Source organism: Candoia aspera, chromosome 7, assembly GCF_035149785.1.
Source record: "Candoia aspera isolate rCanAsp1 chromosome 7, rCanAsp1.hap2, whole genome shotgun sequence".
Taxonomy (NCBI): Eukaryota; Metazoa; Chordata; class Lepidosauria; order Squamata; family Boidae; genus Candoia; species Candoia aspera.
This window is the reverse complement of record NC_086159.1, coordinates 79,894,562-79,916,392: the sequence shown is the minus strand read 5'-3', so window position 1 is coordinate 79,916,392 and position 21,831 is coordinate 79,894,562. Positions and strand designations below refer to the sequence as shown.

The 21,831-nt window shown below is 46.7% G+C and overlaps 1 protein-coding gene across 2 annotated transcripts; it reads left to right on the top strand.

Annotated features, from left to right (window-relative positions):
* The first annotated feature begins 237 nt into the window (after positions 1-237).
* SULT4A1 (sulfotransferase family 4A member 1) lies at positions 238-21,506 on the top strand. 2 transcript variants are annotated; one of them, XR_010068298.1, is made up of 8 exons: positions 239-498; positions 11,292-11,422; positions 14,872-14,952; positions 15,072-15,198; positions 16,317-16,411; positions 18,302-18,440; positions 19,700-19,822; positions 21,006-21,167. XR_010068298.1 is itself a non-coding variant. In XM_063308260.1 (7 exons), exons 1-7 carry the CDS (start codon positions 330-332, stop codon positions 21,116-21,118), a joined length of 855 nt encoding a protein of 284 aa, XP_063164330.1. In that variant the 5' UTR covers positions 238-329; the 3' UTR covers positions 21,119-21,506. The 2 variants fall into 2 exon arrangements, 1 of the variants encoding a protein (XP_063164330.1); XM_063308260.1 differs by lacking the exon at positions 19,700-19,822 and having other exon boundaries at positions 238-498; positions 21,006-21,506.
* The last annotated feature ends 325 nt before the right edge of the window (positions 21,507-21,831 follow it).

Sequence of the window (21,831 nt, the reverse complement as noted above, 5' to 3'; positions counted from 1 at the left end):
AGGGAGGCGCAGGCACGCCGAGGGTTAACCGGGCGGGCTGGGCTGGGCGGCGGCGGCGGCGGCTGCATCCCTCCTCCTCGCCGCCGCTGGAGCGACGCCGCATTACGTCATCGCCCCCGGAGCCCATTCGCTGGCGGCCGGTCCCTGCTCTGCCCGCCGCGCGGAACGCCGCCGCCGCCGCCGCCCAGAGCCGGCACCAGCTGCGCGCAGGCGGGCGGGCGAGCAGGCGGGCGAGCGCGGGCCTCTCCTGGGCGCCGGAAGTCAGCGGCCCCGCGGGCGCGCCCTTGCAGCAGCTGGCTCCCGGCTGGGCTCCGCGGGCGGGCGGGAGGATGGCGGAGAGCGAGTGCGAGACCCCCAGCACGCCCGGGGAGTTCGAGAGCAAGTACTTCGAGTACAACGGCGTGCGCCTGCCGCCCTTCTGCCGGGGGAAGATGGAGGAGATCGCCAATTTCCCCGTGCGAGACAGCGACGTCTGGATTGTCACCTACCCCAAGTCAGGTGGGAGACGGGGCTGCGCGGCGGGAGGGGAGGGAGTCCCCGTCCTCTCCGCCCTCTCCCCCCGACGCCTCCGGGGACCGCCTGTTTTCCTCGCATGGCTCCCTCCCGCCGGCTTTCCCCCCTCGTCCTCCCGACTCCAGTGCGGAGCCCTGATTGCGCTCCTGCTTTCCCCCTGGAAGCCGCCGGGGTGGGGGGGCAGTGGGTTCAGCCCCCCCCCCCCCCCGGCCAGGTAATGAGGCGGCCAGCAAGAAGGAGCGTGGCCTGGCTGTCTGTGGCCGCTGCTTCTTGGCCTGGGAAGAGCGGGGGCGGGTTTGCTCCTGATTCCCACCAAAGCATCGCGATGGGGCGCTGGGCTGGGGGTTGGGTTGCCCTTTACGGGAATTATCTGCCGTTACTGTGGTCCTCCTTATTAGTAACAGCAATTAAAATAATAATAATAATTTCCCACATGTATGTTCCACTTTTCCTTGCCGAGTTCAAGGTGACTTACATGGGCCCCTTCTCCTATCAGAGCCTCTTGCGGGTGCCTCCTCTCTGGCTTATGTCCTCTGAGATCCTAACTGTGCTGGGCCAAGGATGAGGTATAGGCAGTCGTGGGGATGGGCCTGCTAGCAGAGATGCCCATTTCAGGGCCTGGAACTAGGATGGTTGAACATGTACATTGCAAATGATTCCCCCCCCCCTTACCTAAAACCTGTAGGCTGAGACAAAGTTCTGCATTGGCATGCATTGGAAAATTTTGAAAACAGAATTGTTTTCTGTATCTCCGATTGAAAGCATTAATGTCAGGGAGGCCTTTTTAGTGGGAAGTAACCCTGGATGGCAGAGGAAGGGCTTACTTTCAGATCAGCAGACGTGATCACAGAGGGATTATTTTCTCTGGGCTGTCAACACAGCTGAGTGCAGGTGGAGCAGCTGGCCAGCCTTATCTAGGCCCAGAAGCTATTCAGCAGTGTTTCTCAACCTTAGCAACTTTAAGGTGTGTGGACTTCAACTCCCAGGATTCCCTAGCCAGCCTGGTTAGGGAATTCTGGGAGTTGAAGTCCACACACCTTAAAGTTGCTAAGGTTGAGAAACATTGCTACACAGAATCAGGCCTGGTTCATACTTGAAAGGAGACCCCCGGCAATTCCAGGACTGTCAGCTAGATAGGGAAGGCCCAGCTTGGAGGAAAACAGTGGCAAGCGAGTCACCAGGAGACCTGAGGGAGAAGGCAGGTGATGCAAAGGTGGACTGGTCCCGGTGGATGTTGTAAAGGGAGACACCAGTGATCCTTTCCTGCTTAAGGTTGCAGTCTTCAGTCTTCCCGTCTTCTCAGTCTTCCCGTCCTGCTGACGTGTTCCAGATGCTGAGGCTACAAGAGAACAACAAGATGAGGAGGCCGCTACGATAAAACAAAGAACAAAACAAGGTTATTCCAAAGCAGGCAGGAAATAGTCCGTCTAATTGGACACGTGGACCAATCCATATTTACAGTGCTGCCTACCTTGTCTCCAAGCAGATTCTCCTAGGGGAATTTGGGTAATAATGGGCAGAATGATTCCAGGAAATGGCACAGAAGTCCATTTGGGTTAACTCTCTGTGGCATAACATGCTTGAAGTTGCACACAATGCTCCCTGCCTGATGGATGCCAGCACCAGGATGAGCTGTAATCTCAGTGCACTGGAGGGCCTCCAGTTAAGTAAAGCTCTTGTAGGCTCAGATCCAGCTGATCCTGCACATGACTAAGGTAAGAGTAGCTTGGCTGAATCAGGCCGAGGCCCATCCTCATCCACTCTTAGTCCAGACTTCATAACAGTTAGTAGCCCTGGGTAGAAGGCAGATACACATCCCACATCCCCATTAAAGGCACCACTCTCTTGGGGTCCACAGCTCTTTGGAACCCAGCTAAGCCCTGTAGATGGAGAAGGCAGCAAATCTGGAGCCATGTCTCCTTAACCATGTTGACCTTGACTCCTGGGGACTTCAGGGATACAGTTTTCTTGCCAAAGTATGGAACCAGCTTGCCATTGCCTTCTTCCATTTTTTTAAAAAAAATTTACTTCCCAGTCCAAGGTACAGTCCTGAAATTTCCTGGTAATCTTCCATCCAGGCCTGACCCTGCTCAGCTTTTCAAAATGAGCAAGAGTTGGCTGCCCCCAAACTGGACCCATACGGGCATCCGGAAATGTCTCTGGGATGCAGAGCTCTCTGGCTGAATCAGGAGCTTTTGTAAAGTACATTGGAACCTAGAAGGGTGCTCTGTGCACAGCTAGGTCATAGATCAATTAAGCCACACCCTTTTTGAGAGTGGCTCTCTTCTGGCAAGCATTTTTCCTTGCTTGGATAGCGAGCATTGAGCTTGGGTTCTTCTGTGGGCAAAGGATGTGTTCTGTCATTGAGTTCTAAATTGGATGTAGAGTTCAAGTCCTAGGAATTGATAATACAAGTGAGTTGTTGTCGAAAAGGTGGCGTATTTTGCTGTCTACCATTGGACAGCACCTTATTAGGACTAAAAATTGTCCCCAAAAGGATGTGCAAGTTTTTGGGATCCCCAGTATTTTTCATCAAGCTTGACGAAGTCATTATTTCTCCTTACTCGGCACTGGTGAGATGCACCTGGAGTCCTGTATGTGATTCTGGGCACCACATTTCCAGAAAGGTATTAACAGGTTAGAGATATTCCAAGGAGGCCAATGCAGATGATACAGAAGCCTGAGGACATGCCCCGTAAGGGCCGGCTGAAAGATCTTGGAATATTCAGTCTTGAAGAATGGGAGATGGGATTGCAGTGTTCAGGTACATAAAAGGAAGCTACAGTGTAGATGGCCAAGAATTATTTTTCATGGCACAGAAACTAGGACAGCCAGCTAGATTTAAATCTAAGGAAAACTTTTTGATGGTAGGATCTGAACAAGAATGCAACAATCTACTTATGGAGGTTGTGGGTTCCCTACCTCTGGAAGTTTTTAAGAAGCGGATGAACAGCCACCTCTCCTGGATGGGTTAATTGGTTTTCCTGCACATTGCAGAGGTTGGACTAGATGATCCTTGTGGTCCCTTCCAACTCTGCAGTTCTATGATTCAGTTTATAAAAAGCGGGAAAGGGGATAGGAAAAATAATGTGGGCAGTCTACCTATATTTGTATATATACAAAATATTATGAAAATGCACCCTAACAAGAAAACCAGATATCTAGATGGCTGATTAGCTCCCTCCAACATGCACATTTGCTTCTAATGAAGTAAGTGCTTGCAGTGACCTTATTTTATTCAGTGTTTTCCTTTTAACTGTGTAAGCCGTAGCTAATATATTAGGAAGAGAGGAGAAGCTGAAGGTGATGACTTTACATTGTGCATTCCTTTCCCTCAATGTCCCAGAGATGAAGTGGGAGAACAGCTAAGAGACCCAGCTGGGAGCAAAGAAGGTGTAGTTTCAGGCCAGCCTCCCCCATCAGTTGATTGAACGACCTTGGAAAGCCACGTTCTCCTTGCCTGGGCTCTGCACTCTGATGTGTTCTAGAAGTTGTAAGACTATCATTCCCATTGTTGCTCACCTTTGGGTGTGATGGCTGCAGCTGATGGGTGTCAGAATTAGATGCCACCTGGAGGGTCCCGTATTGCTCTGTTAAATTCATGTTTGTTTATTTTAATTTGCCCTGTTTGCTTATGTCAGATTGCAAGAATGGTTTATAGAAAGCTGCTCACTGTGTGGTAGTGCACGATCTGAAAAAGCTGCTTGGTAAAGCAGGAGAACACGCTGTTCCCAAGAAGTTAAACTCAGCACTAGGTCTCCAAATCCAGGGCAGGAAGACGGCTGTGGGTAAGAGGAGCTCCATGCGTCTCTCCCACTGTTCCATGTTGTCTCTCTGGATTTAATGACCTCCAGATGTATTGGCTGAAAGTCATGTAACCTGGAGTCCATCCTGTCAGGGGAACATCAGGTTGGAGGAGATGGTCAAGAATATTGGAGTGCCATTGATATTTTTGGATTTTTAAAAAAATGATCCAACTCAGGGACCAGTGAACACCTGTGAGTCATGTCTTCTGCCTTCTCCAACCAGTATGAAACTTTAGAATGGTTGAAGCATCACGAAGGCTAATTCTTCAGACCACATGAAATCCTAAGGGGCTGAAAGGGCAAGGGTGTTCATGAGAAACATCATTGACTGGTCCACCCGGAGTAGTTATGCTTACGCAAAACATTTAAACTGTCAGATGGCTTTATCTGATACGTTGACTGAGGCACTGCAGCTGATAAATCACAGTTTGTGACTGAGCGTTAGGCGTGGATCCAGCCAATTCCTTCTCAGAGGAGTCAGTTGTACACTGAGAGACTGAACGGATTGTCCCACAGCACAGCAGTGCTGCAGGAAAAAAAGGATGGCTTGAAGGCCCGACATTTCACATCTATATGTTTGTTTGCATCTGCTTATTCTAGCATCCAGTCTCTTTTGCTGTGAAGAATTTTCCCGGATCCTGGGCAAAGGTTTAACTGAATGTGGAAGAGAAGCTACAGTAGTGTGCAAAAGCCAGGCTAGACCAGCAGGCTGCCTCTTTATTGCTTTCTGCAGTTCCACATCTGAAATATTTATGACCTGCTGCCAGTACTAAAAGCTGTACTTGATTTCCCCCAAGCTTCAGAGAAAATCGCTTTATAAACTGCAGCCATTCTTTATCTACTGTAAATTTAGACTCACTTTGCATCTCTCCCTTGTTCTTGGGTTGCTTAAGAAGCTGCAGCTTGGGTCGAGTTATACCTTAGGATATGAACTGTGATTTAGGAAACCACAATTGCTGAGTTCTTACGTGCTAAACCCCAACCCCCGCAAACCGTGATATGGCTTATTTTAGGATAATGAATTTACCTTTATTCAGGTGTATACTTGGTCAAGCCGTGATCTCATGCTGGTGTACCTAGAATTTCATTCTGAGGAATATTTATAGTGCCATGGGATTATACGCAGGCTGTTTCTTTGACTGCGGAGGAACTTTTAAATGCAGGATTCACTGGCCTGATGTTGAAATGTTAAAGTTCAGGAATGTCATCACTTTTGAAAATGTACTTCATGCTAAGGGAAACCTTACTTCAAGTCTGACCTAGTGTGGCCTTGTTTGGAACTGGTTTAAGCCATATAAGCAAAGTTCTGAATCCACATTTTGCAACGTTATATGTATAAGCCAGGACGGTTGGCTAATACTTGGGAGGAGACAGAAAAAAATCAGAAAGACTTAGGGTAGAACAGTGGGCAGAAACAAATAGAAGGAATTTAACAGGGAGAAATATGAAGTCATGGATCTAGGGAAGAAAAATGAAAGAAACATGGACAGTATGGGAGAAATCTGGCTCCAGAGCAGCACATGAGAGAAGGACTTAGGTGTACCAGTGGATCACGGGTGAACATGTCCCAAGAGTGTAACGCAGCTGCAAAGGAGGCCAAGGACATCTTGAGGAGCATCAAGAGGAGCATAGGGTCCAGGCTGAGGGAAGTGACAATCCCGTTCTACTCTGCCTTGGCCAGGCCTCTTTTGGAGTATTGCGTTCAGTTCCGCACACCCCAGATTAAAAAAGACAAAGATAAACTGAAGCAAGTCCAGATGGTGAAAGGACTGGAATCCAGGTCCTGCAAGGAATGGTGGAAAGACCTAAGTCTGTTCAGCTTGCAGAAGAGAAGGTTGAGAGGGGACATGATAGCTCTCTTCAAATATCTGATGGGCAGCCACATTGTAGAGCAGTGTTTCTCAACCTCAGCAACTTTCAGACGTGTGGACTTCAGCTCCCAGAATTCCCAAGCCAGCATGGACGGCTGGGGAATTCTGGGAGCTGAAGTCCACACGTCTGAAAGTTGCCGAGGTTGAGAAACTGTTGTAGAGAGTTCAGACTCACTCTCACTTACTCCAGAGGTCTACCAGAGTATGGTAAAGCTTTACCACAATGTGCTAAAGCTTAAGCCATACTTTAGAAACCACTGGGGCCCATGCTTGCATAACATGCTCAGGTAAAACAAGCAATCTATATTGTGGCTTAGTGTGATGCCTAGATTCATACAGAAGCGCACTATAACGTAATACAGTTTGGTTTGGGTTTACAGGTTACTGTGCACTTTTTACCATACTTTGAGGTTTACAGATTGTGCAGACACAGCCGTCCCTTGAGAAAGGAATGCAGGCGGTTGCTCCCTGGTTCCCTGGACCACTTGCTCATGGCCCGTTACAGTGGTTCTGAACTTTTTTATTTAAACCTGGCTGTGTAGCTACTGTGAGTGTTCTTGCAAGAAAATTCTACTTGCTGCATCTAAGCAAATAGTAAGAACACAGGACCTTGATGACTGAGAGCCAGTAATGGGTAAGGCACCAGGGAAGAAACCAGGAGGTGGTGAGTTCTAGTCCTGCCTTGGGCACAAAGCCAGCTGGGTAACCTTGGGCCAGTCCCCCACTCTCAGCCCCGGGAAGGAGGTGGCCAGGCAAACCATTTCCAAAAATCTTGTCAAGAAAACGGCAGCCCAGGCAGTCACTGGGAGTCAAGAGTGACTTGAAGGCTCAAAAGATAAATGGGCCAGGGCCAGGGCTGTGCTGGGAGAGGCGGAGTAGACCCTGTTCCTGGTGAGAAGCAGCAGGGTACTGGGGGGGCCTTGTTTCATGCAGGACATTGACGCTGTGTTTCTGAAGAAGCAGAATCAAATCAACCTTGGCTGATTTATGAAGCTAAGAAGGATTAGTACTTGGATGGGAGACCACGAGGAAATCAGGACTATAGGCTAGGCTGGGAAGTCAAAAATATCCCAGAAAAAAATCAGTAGCAAATCACTTTTGTGCTGTGGCCCAGCAAATTGCACGGTTGTGTCTACAAAGTTGCCAGGAGTTGTGGGTATCTGCAGTGTGGGAGAGGCATCGGCTAGTCTGCACACACAATTGTGAGGTGAGGCCTGCCGTCTTGCAGATGTTGACCTGCCCCTTGGGCATCCTCCCAGGAGTTGAGAGGGACTTAAGGGAAGCTTTGCCTGATGAAAGGGACCCCCATCCTTTGGGATAGTGTACCAGTGCAGGAAATTGCCCCCAGTTCTGTGTTTTCCCAAGCAAGACATGAAGACATTAATAGGTACTTGCATCTTTTCTAAGCTGGGATAAAACCACCTTCAGCATAGAGCAATTTTCCACTGAAGAGCAGGGCGTGGTCAAAAAGTCAAGGTGGCAGCGATTGTGATGGTGTGATTGAAGCTCTGCCTGTTTTTTATGTGCATTGCACACACTCTGCGGATGCCCCTGACTGGAAGAGAAGACATTAAGAAGTCCACATTGCCTCCAGCTGATGCAAATTTTGGTCAGCAGTTTTCATTTCAAGCAGAGTCTGCATGTGGCTAAGGAAGTCTGACGGGTGAAGACTGACCTTGGTCGTCAGTTCCACGCAAGGTTAGAGATGCCAAAGGCCACTGAACAGCCTTTTCCCCCTGCATGAATAAAGCAGCAGACGAGAGGGGGGAGTTTCTCAGCTGCCTCCTCCCACTGGTTTCTGCCTGGGCTTCCGTCCCACCACAGTTGGCATAATGAAGAGGGAGGCTCTGCCGGCGCCTCTCTAGCCTCTCGAAAGCAGTTAACAAACACTTTGTCCTGGGCAGGAAGGAGCAAACAACACAAGGATGTGATGGAGGATCAGTCTTTAGCCAGAGTGGTGCTGAGGCCAAGTAGCAGACCTTAGATTTGGACCACGTCTGCTTGATGATGATGATGACGATGCATCCTCATCTTGTCCTGACTGCAAGGAGCTTGGGCACCTGTATGCAATTATACTATTTTACGTATTTCCCTAGCAAACTAATTAGATAAACACAGTGGGGAGTGAGCACTTCAAGGTATCCCTGGGCTTCTTGTGGCTTAGGGAAGACTGGAACCCAGGCCTCTTTAAGCTGAAGCTGACATTGGCTCAGATGTCTTCCTTCAGGTGAACTCTCTGCTGCTGGACCCAGAAGTTCATTTTGGCAGATCCATACCTGAATGGATAGAGACTACAAGAACGTAACCGGTTGGATGGCCCGCTTAGTCCAGCCTTCTTTGTCACTCTGTGGTCAACTGGATACGTTTCAGAACCTCACACGCCTGACCAGGAGCATGAAGTCCATCAGAAGGAAATAAATATTAAAAGCTGTGGGTGGGTTGATCTTCCACGAACTTGTCCAGCCCTCTTTTTTATTTCAACCGGCTGCTGTGACCACAGCTGCTGGTGGCAAATTCCACGGCCGAACTGTGGGCTGTGTAAACAGAAAGATCTTATTGCTTCTGAACTTCTCTGCAGTTGGTGTCAGCGGATGAGCCCGAGGCAGGGAGAGGGAGGAGAAGCCTTTTCCGACATTATCTATGCCATGCATGATCTTCCTCTGTTTCATGCCTCCTTCCAAGTGGAAGAGCTGCAAATGCTCTCGGCTTCCCTGCAGGAACAGAGGGAGTTGCAGGCAGCCCAACAGTTCTGGAAGCCTGAAGTTAGGCAATTGCTAATCCTGCTCCCCGCTCTGAGACTTCTCCACCGGCCCTTAATCTCCTCCGTTTTCCCGAAAGCGAACTGTACAAATTATAAAAGGTTCATGACGGTGCAAAGCAAACAAATGAAATAATAGCAGTGTAGATGGCCATCTTCTGATGCTGGAGCTGAATAATTCATGTGCTTCATCAATATTCACGCAACTGATAATATGCACTGATGAACACAAATCATGGTAGTATCTGTGTGGAGGTGGGTAATTGTCCATCCAGTGTTTTCTGCATTCACTTGGACCTCACAGCTGGCCAAGGGTCCAAAAAAGCTAAGAAATCTGAGACTGGTGGTCGATTTTTAAAGAAGCCAGAGCAACCTCGCCACACCCCTCCACTCTGCTTTCAGCCAGCCTTCGCCTCTTTCTGAACCTGTCTTCCACTCCACCTTCACGTCACTTGCTCTTCTGGCTTTCAGCTTCCTCCTCCTATGGCTCTGCTTTTACTTTCCACCCACTTGGTCCCTCTCGGTGTCCAGCCACTCCGTTTTCCCCAGTTCCATCACCTTTCTGCCTTCCCACTCACTCTCCTGCTTTTCTCCGTGTCACCAGCCCTGGTCTGGTCCAGGATCCATCCCTCTGCCTTGTTCCCTCTCCCCCAACCTCCAACTCAGGGTCAGGTCCTGCTTCCTCCCTCCCCTCCTCCTCCTCCTCCACTCAAGCCAGGATTTCCTCCCCTCCCTCCCTCCTTGTCTGTCTGCTTACCCTTCTTCTTGACCTTCTGGCTATAGAGGAAGGGCAGCAAAGGACCAGAGCACTGCAAAGGGGAGAGAGTGTGTGTGTTTTGAATGTAGTGGGTGTTCATAGAAGAGCATGGAGGGGCATGAAGTGCAATCCCCACTGCATGGTGGAGCTCCTTGGGTGATTTTGAGCCAGCTACATTCTCTCAAGACAGCTTATCTCCCGCCACTGTGGTGGGGAAAAGGAGAAGCAGACAGGAGCTAGGTAAACATTCCAACACACTCTGAAGCATTTAATTGGAAGGACCCAGAGGGACCCCACACTGCTGGATCTTACCGGATGGGCAGAAGCCACAAGAGATGGGGCCCCTCAAATCACCAGGCCCTGTGCCAGGAAGGGCTTTCTAGGTGATAACCAACACCTTGAATTGCTCCTGGAAGCCAAAGGGCAACCATTAAAGCTTGCAGAGCATTGATGACGCATGCATGATTCGAGGTGCACCCATCGCTGCCTGTACCTCTGCATTTTGAACAGCTGTAACCGCTGGGTGATTTTCAAGGGCAGCCCAATGTACAGCTAATTGCAGCAGTCCAGTTGTGAGGTGACTACAGCCTGAGTGACTGTCTGAAGGGCCTCCTGTTGTGGAAAGGGTACAGCTGGCATACAAGGCGAATGCTCTCCTGCCCACAGCTATGAGTCCAGAAGGACCCCCAAGTGATGCACTTGTCTCAAATGGGGAAGTGCCACCCCATCCACATTCCCAGATCTAGGGGTCCCAACAGCTACCGCCATTCGATCTCAGCAGGATTGAGTCTGAATCTGCTCCTCCCCATCCAGACAGCCTCCAGACCCTGGGTTAGGATGTTGGCATCTAACAAGCCTCCCCCCACATCACAGACTTTAAAATGATAATTCTTCTGTCTCTTTTTGGTAAGTGTGAATGTTCTCCCCTGACTGGACTGTAGGAGATGTGTCCGTGATGGCACAGGCCCAAGGCAGTAGAAGACCTTCAGGTGCAGCTGGCTCTTCCCTGTCTCATTGACATTCAGATCTTATCTTAGATAGGAAAAAAAAGTGTCTTCATTAACAGTGATGCTGCTGATTGAGACACGTCCCACTGTCTTTAAAATGGCATATTTTATGGCTGTAAAATGGAGCAGAAGAGTTGCCATGAATATTGATTTTTGAAGTGACCAGTTAGGGTATAAGATATCAGTCAGCAGCTGCTTTTGTATCCTTTTGACATACTTTACACTGCAGCTCTTTTCCGCTTAAACTATTTTTTTTCATTCCAGATCACACCTAGTTGATTTGGGTCTAGATTGTTCCTGCTTTATGCCTACTCATCTGTACCTTTCCAAAAACATTGCTGCACACTTTCCAACTGGGTAATCTGTTGGGCTTTCTCCTATAATCCAAAGACTACTCAGAATGGAATTATGGGTTTTGAAGTTCATCACATCTGGAGGTGACCAGGCTGGGGAAATGTACATTGTTGTCTGATGCAGGAAACTCTGGAGATGGTGTTGACCATCTGATAGTGGAGAACTTTCTCCTTCTTGGAAAGCTGTGTCTTTTGTCTTACTCTTTTTTTTCCCAATAATTTGCAGGCACAAGTTTATTGCAGGAAGTGGTGTATCTCGTGAGCCAAGGAGCTGATCCTGATGAAATTGGATTAATGAACATAGATGAGCAGCTTCCAGTCTTAGAATATCCTCAACCTGGTCTGGACATTATCAAGGTACAGCTGAATCCTCCAGAACTGTGTTAAGATTTTCGAATCACGTTATTGATGCTTGGCTGAGTGTTCGTTTTCAAGCCCTGTTTGATTCCTCAGTGTATTGGGATAAGTCATCTTGTATGAATTTTGTAATTTTAATGCTTTCAGATGGTAGACAACTTACATGTTTCAACAAACAGAACCCCCTCTGACAATTTTTGTTCTAAAGACAATTTTACTTGTTGCAGAGAGAACCAGAATGTCAAAATTGGAGTGATTAAAAAAAACAACAGATTTTGCAAATGAACTTCTGTAACGTGTAAAAGGAACGTGCCTGCGCCTCAAAATTTAAAATTTGACAGGTCATCATTTCCTATTACTCCTCAGCTTTCAAGAATTAAAACTAATTTATTTTGATTGCAATTTAGGCCTATTATTTTATAGGCTTCAGTTGCAATGAAATAGGAACTCGGCTCAGCTGTATTCCTTCCGTTGCCTTTCATGCTTTATGGGGCTGTACACTTGTGATCAGGGACTTTTTCAGTACAGTTGCTGTGGCTCGGATCAACGGGACATGAACTCCAGCAATTCTGGAGGTGAGAAAGTCTGATGTACTGGCTGTTAAAGGCACACTCATTTCTGACAGCTCTAACTTCTTCTCAGTATGCACTCTCCCTTTCATACTTTATCAAAGGTAAGAAAAATAAATTCCTACCCCAATCACATGGCCTGTTTTGCCAGATTTTGATAAAATACAGAGCTCTCCAAGTCTTTTAAGTTTAAACCTAAATCTTCATTTTTACTTCCTCTTCCATAATATTTGTTTTGAAGATTATGCTAACCTCGGTAAGCAAAGAGGGAGACTTAAATTTCAAATCTCATTCACCGTGAAAGAACAGTATCCCAGATGTTTGCCTGGAACTTAGAAGACTTGGCCTGATGCACCCTTATGATCTTCAGGGGTGGTTGCAAGAGGACCTTTCAAGGCCTGTATGGGGAGGCAGGAAGTCTGTAGCAAAGAGAGTGAAGGGGGTTTTGTTCATTGTTTGATCTTGCAGGGATAGGCCTTTTGGGTCCCAAACCTTTTATGAAAAGGGCAGTTTCTTGCAGGGCTCAGTCATCATGGAACCTACATGGTGAAGAATAAGTACTCCTAATTCTTTTATTTTTGCACTGAAACGCAGAATGGGGTGGTGATACCTGTAAGTCAGGAGGAATTAGGGAGGTGGTGGAAGCAATGGTGGTGTTGGGTGTTACATCAAAGGTCCATGGATTTTCCAGCCTGATGTAGAGATGGGGTTGCTTTTCAAAGGGTGAGATTTTTTTGAACTGAGCTCAGCTCCTGATGACTCCGTGGACACCTCCATGTGGTTTTCTTGACAACAACATGGAAGGAGTTTGCTGTTGCCTCCCCCCAGAGTATTTTTTCAACTTCTCAGTTTAGTCTATAACTCTGGGATTTCCTGGTTGGTCTTCCTTCCAAGTATTAACCAAGCGTGGCCCAGCTTGGCTTTCCAACGTCAACCAAAGTCAACCCAGCACTGCCACTGGTTTAGCAAAAGGACAGGTCGCCTTGAGTCAGGCTCAGCTCCCAATGATTATGTTCTAAGAGGGCAGAGTTTAAGGGCGGCTGCGGCACTGAGATTTTTCAATCTCCCTTCATGGCCTAAAATTTAATAATTGTATTTAAATCGTGACAGATATTTTAATTCTTAGAGATTAAAAGCATCGAAGTAATGCACAAGTTAGAAAAGAATAGGTAAATGTCTTCCCAATGTTTCAGGTGGGCACTGAGGTTAGGTCTGGAAACTCAAAATTTAAACTCTAACAGATAAGGAGAGTCACTTTTCTTTGTCAGAGAACAGGATTGAAAACATAACGAAACCAGGTTCCTCCCATAAGAGGCAAAACCTTTTCTTCTGAAAATGACATTACGTAATGGAGACATTTTTTCTTTGGGATCTTTGACCTTTCAATTTACTAGAAAATGAATAAAAAGGTGAGTCACATTTCCTTAGAAGTGAACCCAGTCCTGTCCAATGGTGCTTTCTCTCCAATAAACATTCAGTTCAGGATTGTCAGCCTAGATTGCAAAGTGTGATCAGGAAGAAGATTAATTTTCACTAAGATCACTCTAAGTGATCTTAGAGGCCATCTATCCAATCCAGATGGCTGTTCCCTCCTCTGTTCGAAGTCCTCTGCCACGGCGGATCACACAGCTGCATGTTCTCCTGGCTGACAGTTGTACAGTCAGGAAGGTCAAACCTGAACCTCCCTCAGTTGATTCTTGGACCCACCAACCACGTCCCGGTCCTCTGCGTCCTCTTCTGTATGGCACCTGTATTTGAAGACTGCTTTCCCATCTCTCCTCAGCTGTCTGTTTTGAAAGCTAAGTGTACCAGGTTCCTTTAACCATTCCTCAGAGGGCTTGATTTCCAGATCCTCCACCATCTTTGTAGCCCTTCTCTAAACTCCAGTTTCTAAGTGACTTTTTTGGACTGTAGACCCTGAATTCCAAGTGGGATCTGACCAGGACAGAGCTGAGAGGAACAGTTGCTTCCCATGACCAGGACTCTGTGCTGCAGTTAATGCAGCCCAAGATAGCATTTGCTTTTTAAGTGGCTGCATCACACTGCTGGCTCATGATTGACTTGTGGTTGGCAAGGATACCCAGATCCCTTTCCCATGTATTGCTGCCAGGCTGTGCCTTACCCTTTTCCTGCCCAGTTCCAAACTTTCCACTTCTGCCCATTAAATCCATCAGATTCATTTCAGCCCACAGCTCAAGCCTATTTAGACCCTTTTCAGTCTTTTTTCTTTTATCTAGATCAGTGTTTCTCAACCGTGGCAACTTGAAGACCATGCATCTTCAAGTTGCCAAGGTTGAGAAACACTGATCTAGAATATTAAACCACCCCTCCCGGCTTTGTGTCATCTGCAGATTTGATAAATGTCCCCGAACTCCCTCATCCAAGTCACTTGTACAAATGTGTTCCTGCTGGGTGGCCCTGAGACAATCACACTTGTGTGGGTGCGCTGCTCTTTTACATGGGCTGATGCTCAGTCCTGGCTCTAAACTGTTCTGGGAAGTGGGGAAAAGGGGGAAAATGATATTATTTCTTTGGGTCAAGAAGTAGATGGAAATAGATGCCATGGCTGTCCCAGCAGCTTGGACCAGCATTCCCCAACCTTCGCAGCTTTAAGAGCTGTGGACTTCAACTCTGGCTGGCTGGGGGATTCTGGGAGTTGAAGTCCACACCTCTTAAAGCTGCCAAGTTCGAAGAACGCTGGCTTAGACGCTTCAGCTCTCCCAGATACACACAGCTCCTCCACCAAGAAGAAGCGCAATCTGTTTAGTGTTCTTTAATTACCTCTTTTTGTTTTACATTTCTGTGGGGACGAGTTTGTGCATTTGGTGATGCTGGTCTCTGACAGCCACGAGCCTTAATGTTCTTCCCTGCACGTTGCAGGAACTGACGTCTCCGCGCCTGATCAAAAGCCACCTGCCGTACCGCTTCTTGCCTTCTGACCTGCACAGCGGGGAATCCAAGGTAGCCCTCGCAGGCCGTCTGCGTTTCCTGCCCTCTGCAGCTGCTTTTCTGACCTAGGGAGGTGGGAAGGAGCAGTGCCCTTCCCATCCTGCCCGATGAATTGCTTTTCACCTCCCCAGATCATATATATGGCTCGTAACCCCAAAGACCTGGTCGTGTCTTATTACCAGTTTCACCGCTCCCTGCGCACTATGAGCTACAGAGGAACGTTTCAGGAGTTCTGTCGGAGATTTATGAACGATAAACGTAAGAATTTCCAGTCTGTTTTGATAGGCGACGCCTTTGACTCTGTTTTGCATCACGCGGGAACCACGGGGTATGTGCCTTGTGGCATTCCTTGCCATGTAAGGCAGTGATCCTCAACCTCAGCAACTTTAAGATGGGCGGACTTCAACTCCCAGAATTCCCCAGCCAGCCATGATCTGAGGGATGAGGGGAGAGACCCGCTGGGCTTTGGGGACGCGAGGTGCTCTGACTTAGCAGGGTAACCTCTTCAGCATAAGAGCTGAAGGCAGTGTTGGGTGGCAGATTGCAAGCGTGGCTGGGTATGTACACCCTTAGGGGCCATAGAATCATTGGGAGAGGCTTAGGCGTGTCTTGGGGTCAACATCTGCAAGGTGGCAGGCACCATGTCACTATCAAAGCCCTGCCAGCTTTGTATAATGCACTCGTGTCCAAAAGGGGAGGCTTTGATTGCGGCACCATGTCCACCATTTGGCAGATTTTGACTTCTCCTTCAGATGCCCCTGAGAAGGTGACCCTTGGCTGCAGTTACTGTTTCCTCATGAGGAAACAATCATCTCGTGCAGGAGAATCTCCCTCCCCGTGAACTTCTGCAGATCAAGCAGTAGATCTGAGCAGGAAAGACCCCTGCAAGGCCCTCTGATCCTGCTCCAGATCGCTTCCTCCACTGCAAATGAGGAGCTCATTGGGCGGATGGCAGGAAAAAGTGGATTGGGGTTCCTTGAGGCACAAAGAGATTGCCTCCCCCAAACTTGACTTGGGTTGAAGACCGCACCCTGGGGAAGGAAGCCTGAATGGTGCGTTCTCTTCTTTTAGAAAGGGGGAAAAGCCAGACCAAGTTGACAGTTGACCCCAGTGATGCACGTGATACCATACCCTCCTTGGAAGCCCATGAATGGTCTCAGATAATCTTGTTATGCTGTGATTGTGCGAATAAAGCCAGCAGGAGTTATTTTCTTCAGCTGGATTTTGTTAGGAATAAACCAGGCACATTTTGAAAACAAAGCAAAAACGGAAATGCAATGTAATGAGTTTTTTATTCCAGTGGAACTTTGGCCAATAACAACCACAATAATATTTTTTTTATTGGGTATTAGCTGTTGTGTTTCCTGTCTCTACAGTAGGTTATGGTTCATGGTTTGAACATGTCCAGGAATTTTGGCAACATCACATGGATTCCAATGTGCTCTTTCTCAAATATGAAGATATGCACAAGGTAATAATCCAAGCATATCAAAGACTTTCCCCCAAACCTGTAACAGATGGGGTTTTTTTCCTGGTTCCTTTGAAGCAAGATCACAAACCTGGCAGGGGACAGAGGAGAGGGTGGGGGAGAGTGGTCCCCTTTTGAAATTTAAGCTTGGCTAAATAATATCGTTCACCATCCAATAAGGTTTTAAGATTTTCAGTGCCAGGAGTTTTTGTTTGGTAAGCTGCTGGTTCCTGAACTATCAGGCAAATAAATTAATCAGTTTAACAAAATAAAATGAAGTGTATGATTTGATGGTTTTTTCCATCCTTTTTTAAAACTTTTAGGGTACAACTTTCTGCATTTTAATTTTGATTTTAGCTTCTGGACTTGTTCAGTTGTTCTAATAGGTTGTGCTTCGCTTCCATGTTAATCTGCTGTTTTTGAATGGTTATTTTGATTCATTATCGTTGTGATTACTTGCAATTTATGAAAATGCCTTTGATTGGTTTATAAAAACAAAAATGCAGTAAATGGAAGGAAAAAAATTCTACACAAAATTCTAGCACAGGGAGCAAAGAGCAGGAAGAAGACACATGGTTAGTTAAGAAATCCTGTTCAATCTGGTGCTGCTTCCACAACGAAATGGCAGTTGCCCGTGTGCCATTCCTAACCCCCTAAAGTTCAGCAACCAAAGACCATGGGAGAGAGGCTGCAGATGTTCCTGTTTGTTATTTCTTTGGGGAGAGGCTCTAAAGCAGCTGTTTGCTCCTCTTCTGACTTGCGGATAGAAGACGTGCGCATAAGTCGATGACATCACAGTTTGGGGAGCATTGACAAAGTAATGGGGCTTTCTAGCCGTCACAGCTGTCTGTGATCCCATGTCCATATTCACGAATCGGCAGTCAAAGTTCCAAAAGTGGACACAGGTGAAATGTGCCAGTCTGAAGCAGCCCCTTTCCAACTTCAGTGGGAGTGTTCCTCTGTCAGCCCAGGGACCTTCCAGCCTCAGTCTTGGTGTTGGGACAGCAAGTGGTCTTTGAGACCACTTCTGGTAGAGTTGGAATGGGAACTTCCAATGTTGCAACTTCAGCTGAAGTTGGAACAGGTTCTTGCTTGGCATAACCCTCCTGAGATTAAAACAGGACAACTCACGGTCAGAACACTTCAGGAAGTTTTGGCACTAAAATTCTTGCAAACCATTCAGAAGACCCCTTCACATATTCTAGCTATGTGGTGGTTCAGTCTTGATTCGGAAGCTGCCTTGTGAGCTCAGGAAATGACAGAGCTGCTTTAAAGGGCTGCAGACAAGTACTGTTTATGCCCTGCTGCCCTTTGGGGAATTGAATCCAGGGTGCTCCATACGCCTATTCAGTCTGACCCTGTTGCTCCGTCTGATTTAAGATATACAAGTAGTCCTCGCTTAATGACCATTTGGTTAATGGCAGTTCGGAGATATGACGGCTAAAAAGTTACTTATGACCTGTCTCAAAGTTATGACCATCACACCACCCCTGCAGTCATGTGATCGTGATTTGGGTGCTTGGCAACCGGCTCACATTTATGACTGGTTACAGCGTCCTGCGGTCAAGTGATCGCAATTTCCTATCTTCCCAGCCAGCTCCGACAAGCGAAATCAATAGGGAACCATTGATTTGGTTAATGACCACAGTAAAAATGGTCGTAAAATTGGGTCTGGTCATGTGATGCTTCGCTTAACTACTGCATCGCTTAGTGACCTAAATTCCGGTCCCAATTGCAGTTGTTAAGTGAGGACTACCTGTATGTGAAGTTGCAATTTCCAACCCTGTATCAATATTTTTGTGGCAATTACTGGTAAGAGGAATATATTTTTTGAACTCCCTTGTTTTTGACCGTTTCTTCTTCTCTGCTGGTCAATATCCTCTTTTTTCACAGGATCTTGCAACCATGGTTGAACAACTAGCAAGGTTCTTGGGCATTGCCTATGACAAAGCACAGCTGGAATCGATGGTTGAGCATTGCCACCAGCTCATTGACCAGTGCTGCAACGCAGACGCCCTTTCTGTGGGCAGGGGTATGTCTGTCTGGCGCTTTGCACAAGTGGAATGAGTGTGATGGTAATCCACTTTCATGGCGCTTCCGGAGGTGGAGTGTGTAGTAGTTGTCCGTTTTCAACGATAATTGGTTACAATATTTTGAAGACATGATTTGGGCCATAAATTTAGAACATGGATGTCGATGTGAGGATGCTGCCCTGTGAATTTGCGCCTCCCTTCTGCTTTTAAACTTTTAAACCATTGCTGCTTTTTCCACGTGATCAGAGGGCTTCCATGTATAAAATTCACTGAACGGCTGCTGTGTCAGCCCTTTGAGGTAGGCTAGGTCGGGAAAGAGATGCCCTAAGGAATACTGGACTCTTCTTGATTGAGACAGGCTGTAGTAACTGAGTCTTGAAAGCCTGACCGTGTTTTCACTCTCTCCCTTTTATACCAAAAAGAGTCAAAATGAGGTTATCTTGATTTTCTTTCTCATCTGTTCCTGTTTGTTCTGGGCTAAATTCATGATTTCCTAATGACTGCTACATGTCTTCTCCATACACTGTCTCAGTTAGTTTGTGCCAGAGACCTCACTATCATGGTTACTTATTTATTGGTGCTGAGTAAAAGGTTGCAAATTTGAAATGTTTCAAGCTTGAATCGTTCCATTTCAAGCTCACATTGAGCTGTTTTATGCTCAGAACTTTTCCAGAATGTGGGAACCCTTTCATAACGGTTGAAACTTGAAACGACTGCTTTGAGAGGAAAAGAGGTTTGTGTATCCATAATACTTTTTTGTTTTTCCCACAAACATCTGTAAAACCAGTTTACCAGAAATAATCCCAGGGATCGTGTGCAGCAGGACTAATCATGGTTCCAGGAGTGTCTATGTGGGTGCAGTGCACATAAAAGGGGGTGGGGATTTGATTACACAGGCATGCCCCCCCCCCATTTTTGGAGCAACTTATACTAACCTCAAAAATGAATGCCATATAACTTAGATATTTTCTCCCGGAGTGTTCAGATCCATTGTGTTTGTCCATTGCCTGCTTTTTGTGCACATATTTGCTTCCTGTTTAATTTTGTTCATCTTTCTGACATTTGTAATGATTTTCTTTTCTTTCTTCCAAACGCATCCTGAACATCAAAGTGTTTTTCTGGCTTTTTCTATAAATTTAATTCCATGATTTTAAAAAAAACTGGACAGTATAACTTTTTAATTTAACTTAGTTTATCATGTACATTTTCCTGTTTTATTTTGCTTTATTTTGTTCATTTTGATTTGTTTTCCTTTTAGCTTATTGATCTTTGCCCAGAAGCTCATCCTCAGTTGCTGGGAAAACCGGCTCTTGGTTAGCTCTCCTTCCTTCCCTGTCACCTCCCAAATCAGTTTCATGAATCAAATCGTGAATGAACCCAGGTGGGTGACGCTTTGGCCAGCTGTCCAGAATGGCTGCCAGAAAGTAGAGTAATATACCATATTTGCAACCTATTGCAATGGCAACTCATGTTTTGGGAATATAAATGGCAAATCAGATCCAAACGCTGCTGTGATATCTCCACATCAGCTGTGGCTTAGTGTGGTTTATATTTGCCTTAATGAGCTTAAGAGCAGGTATCAGAAAAAGTGCAAAGAGGGAAGCTGGTGCCTTGCTACCTACCTCCAGGCCCATGAATTTTCCAGCTCTTGGTTGTTTTTCTCAAGTGGTGTCAGCCCTTCGAGACATGCCAGGCAGGAAGCAACAAGGACCACTGGAACACCGCTTCACTGTTCAAGGGTATAATAACTGGATCTGGAAAGACAGAGTTTCTCTCCCCCTGCCCTTATACCCAAGAGAATCAAGGCAGCGTTAGCTTGAGTTTCTTCCTCACCCTCTCCTCCCTTCCAGGGCTAAGCTGGTGTTTACATAATGGCTTCAAGGCCATCTCCATGCTCTTCTGCAAGTGGTTCAGTGCATTTCAAATGTCCCTGGAGTTGGCAGCCGTAATACCCAGCTGGTGTCTTAGTTATGCACAGACGCAATGCTTGATCTTAACCAGAAGACCACGATGCAGCCTTAGTTATAGTTTCCAGCAGTGGCCTCTGTGGAAGGGGGGGCGGTCAAAAAAGTCAAGGTAGTGTAAAAAAAGGGGCAGGGCATCAATCACGTGGTTGGGCCACCCCCTGGCCTTTTTGACCTTCCCCTTCCTTGGTTTCCAGAGATGTCAACAGACAGGAGAGATGGAAGCTGGGCCCTGATAGGTAAGATGTGGGACCTGCCAAGACAGGCGTGACGGAGGGGGGGGGGGTGAGGGCAGGGCCTGGCTGTTGCTGCAGAACAATCAGATCTTCACATGTTAGAACTGGATTGTGGGAAGTTTTGAGTCCAAGCCTTTGATTGATAAAGGTATAATTCCCACACCCCCAAGGGCAAACCTTTCCTTTGGGCTGTTTTTGCTGCTCTGGTACTGGGGATTTCACTTCAGGACTTAAAGTGGCCGAAAGATTCTTCAGTAATTTGCAGGGTGACGTGGCAGGCTTCTCTGAAAGTTCTTCTACATTTTATATCAGCCTAATTTGTTCTCTCCCTCCCTTTTTTTCCCTTCCATCTTCTCTCTCTCAGGACGAATTGGGCTGTGGAAAGACATCTTCACTGTCTCGATGAATGAAAAGTTTGACTTAGTGTACAAGCAGAAGATGGGAAAGTGTGACCTCACGTTTGATTTTTATTTATAAAACAGCCAAACGAAAATGCATGTGTATAATACAAAGAATCTGGCTAGAAGCGCTTTCTGCATTTATTTATTACTGGCTGGACATAGTACCGTATTTGTTATGTGTATCATATTAAAAAATAAAGGGCACACTGCATTGGGATGTGAACCTTAGAGAGTGCTGGGCGGGCCGAAGGTCCACTTAGATCAGCATTTTCTTTGCAAGTTGGATCAGCCAAAAGCTACTGGATAGCTTTCGAAGTTTTAAAAGTAGCAGGCATGTCAGTCTAGTGCACTGTGTATGTTTTATTTCTAATCCATTTAATCTACCCAGAAAGCAACTGTTACGGGGCAGCTGAAAAATACAATGGATTCATAAATAAAGAATTCTATAATTTTATCATGCAGAAGGATTTTCCCTTTCCTCTTTTCTTGATAAGTTGCATTGAGCAGTAGCGTCCAGGGTGTGCGTGTGTGTGTGTGTGTGTGTGTGTGCGCGCGCAGGCAAAAAAGCCCAAGACGTTGCACTACTGGGGCTTGAATCACAACCCTGTTTCCTCCATCTTGTCCTGTGGACACTGCTCCTACTGAGTGACTGTAATTTCCAGATGTCTGTCAGAAGAACAAACCACTGTCTCTTTTCTCTATTCCATTCATGATCTGTACAGACCGCGGTCATATCCTTATGGGGTATTATTAGTCCAAGTTTCTTGAGGAGGGATTTACTCCCAACCA

Coding starts and splice junctions, on each gene's coding strand:
- SULT4A1 (XM_063308260.1), top strand. CDS start 330: ATGGCGGAGAGCGAGTGCGAGACCCCCAGCACGCCCGGGGAGTTCGAG. Junction 11,423..14,871: donor CTGGTCTGGACATTATCAAG/GTACAGCTGAAT, acceptor TGCACGTTGCAG/GAACTGACGTCTCCGCGCCT. Junction 14,953..15,071: donor TGCACAGCGGGGAATCCAAG/GTAGCCCTCGCA, acceptor TCACCTCCCCAG/ATCATATATATGGCTCGTAA.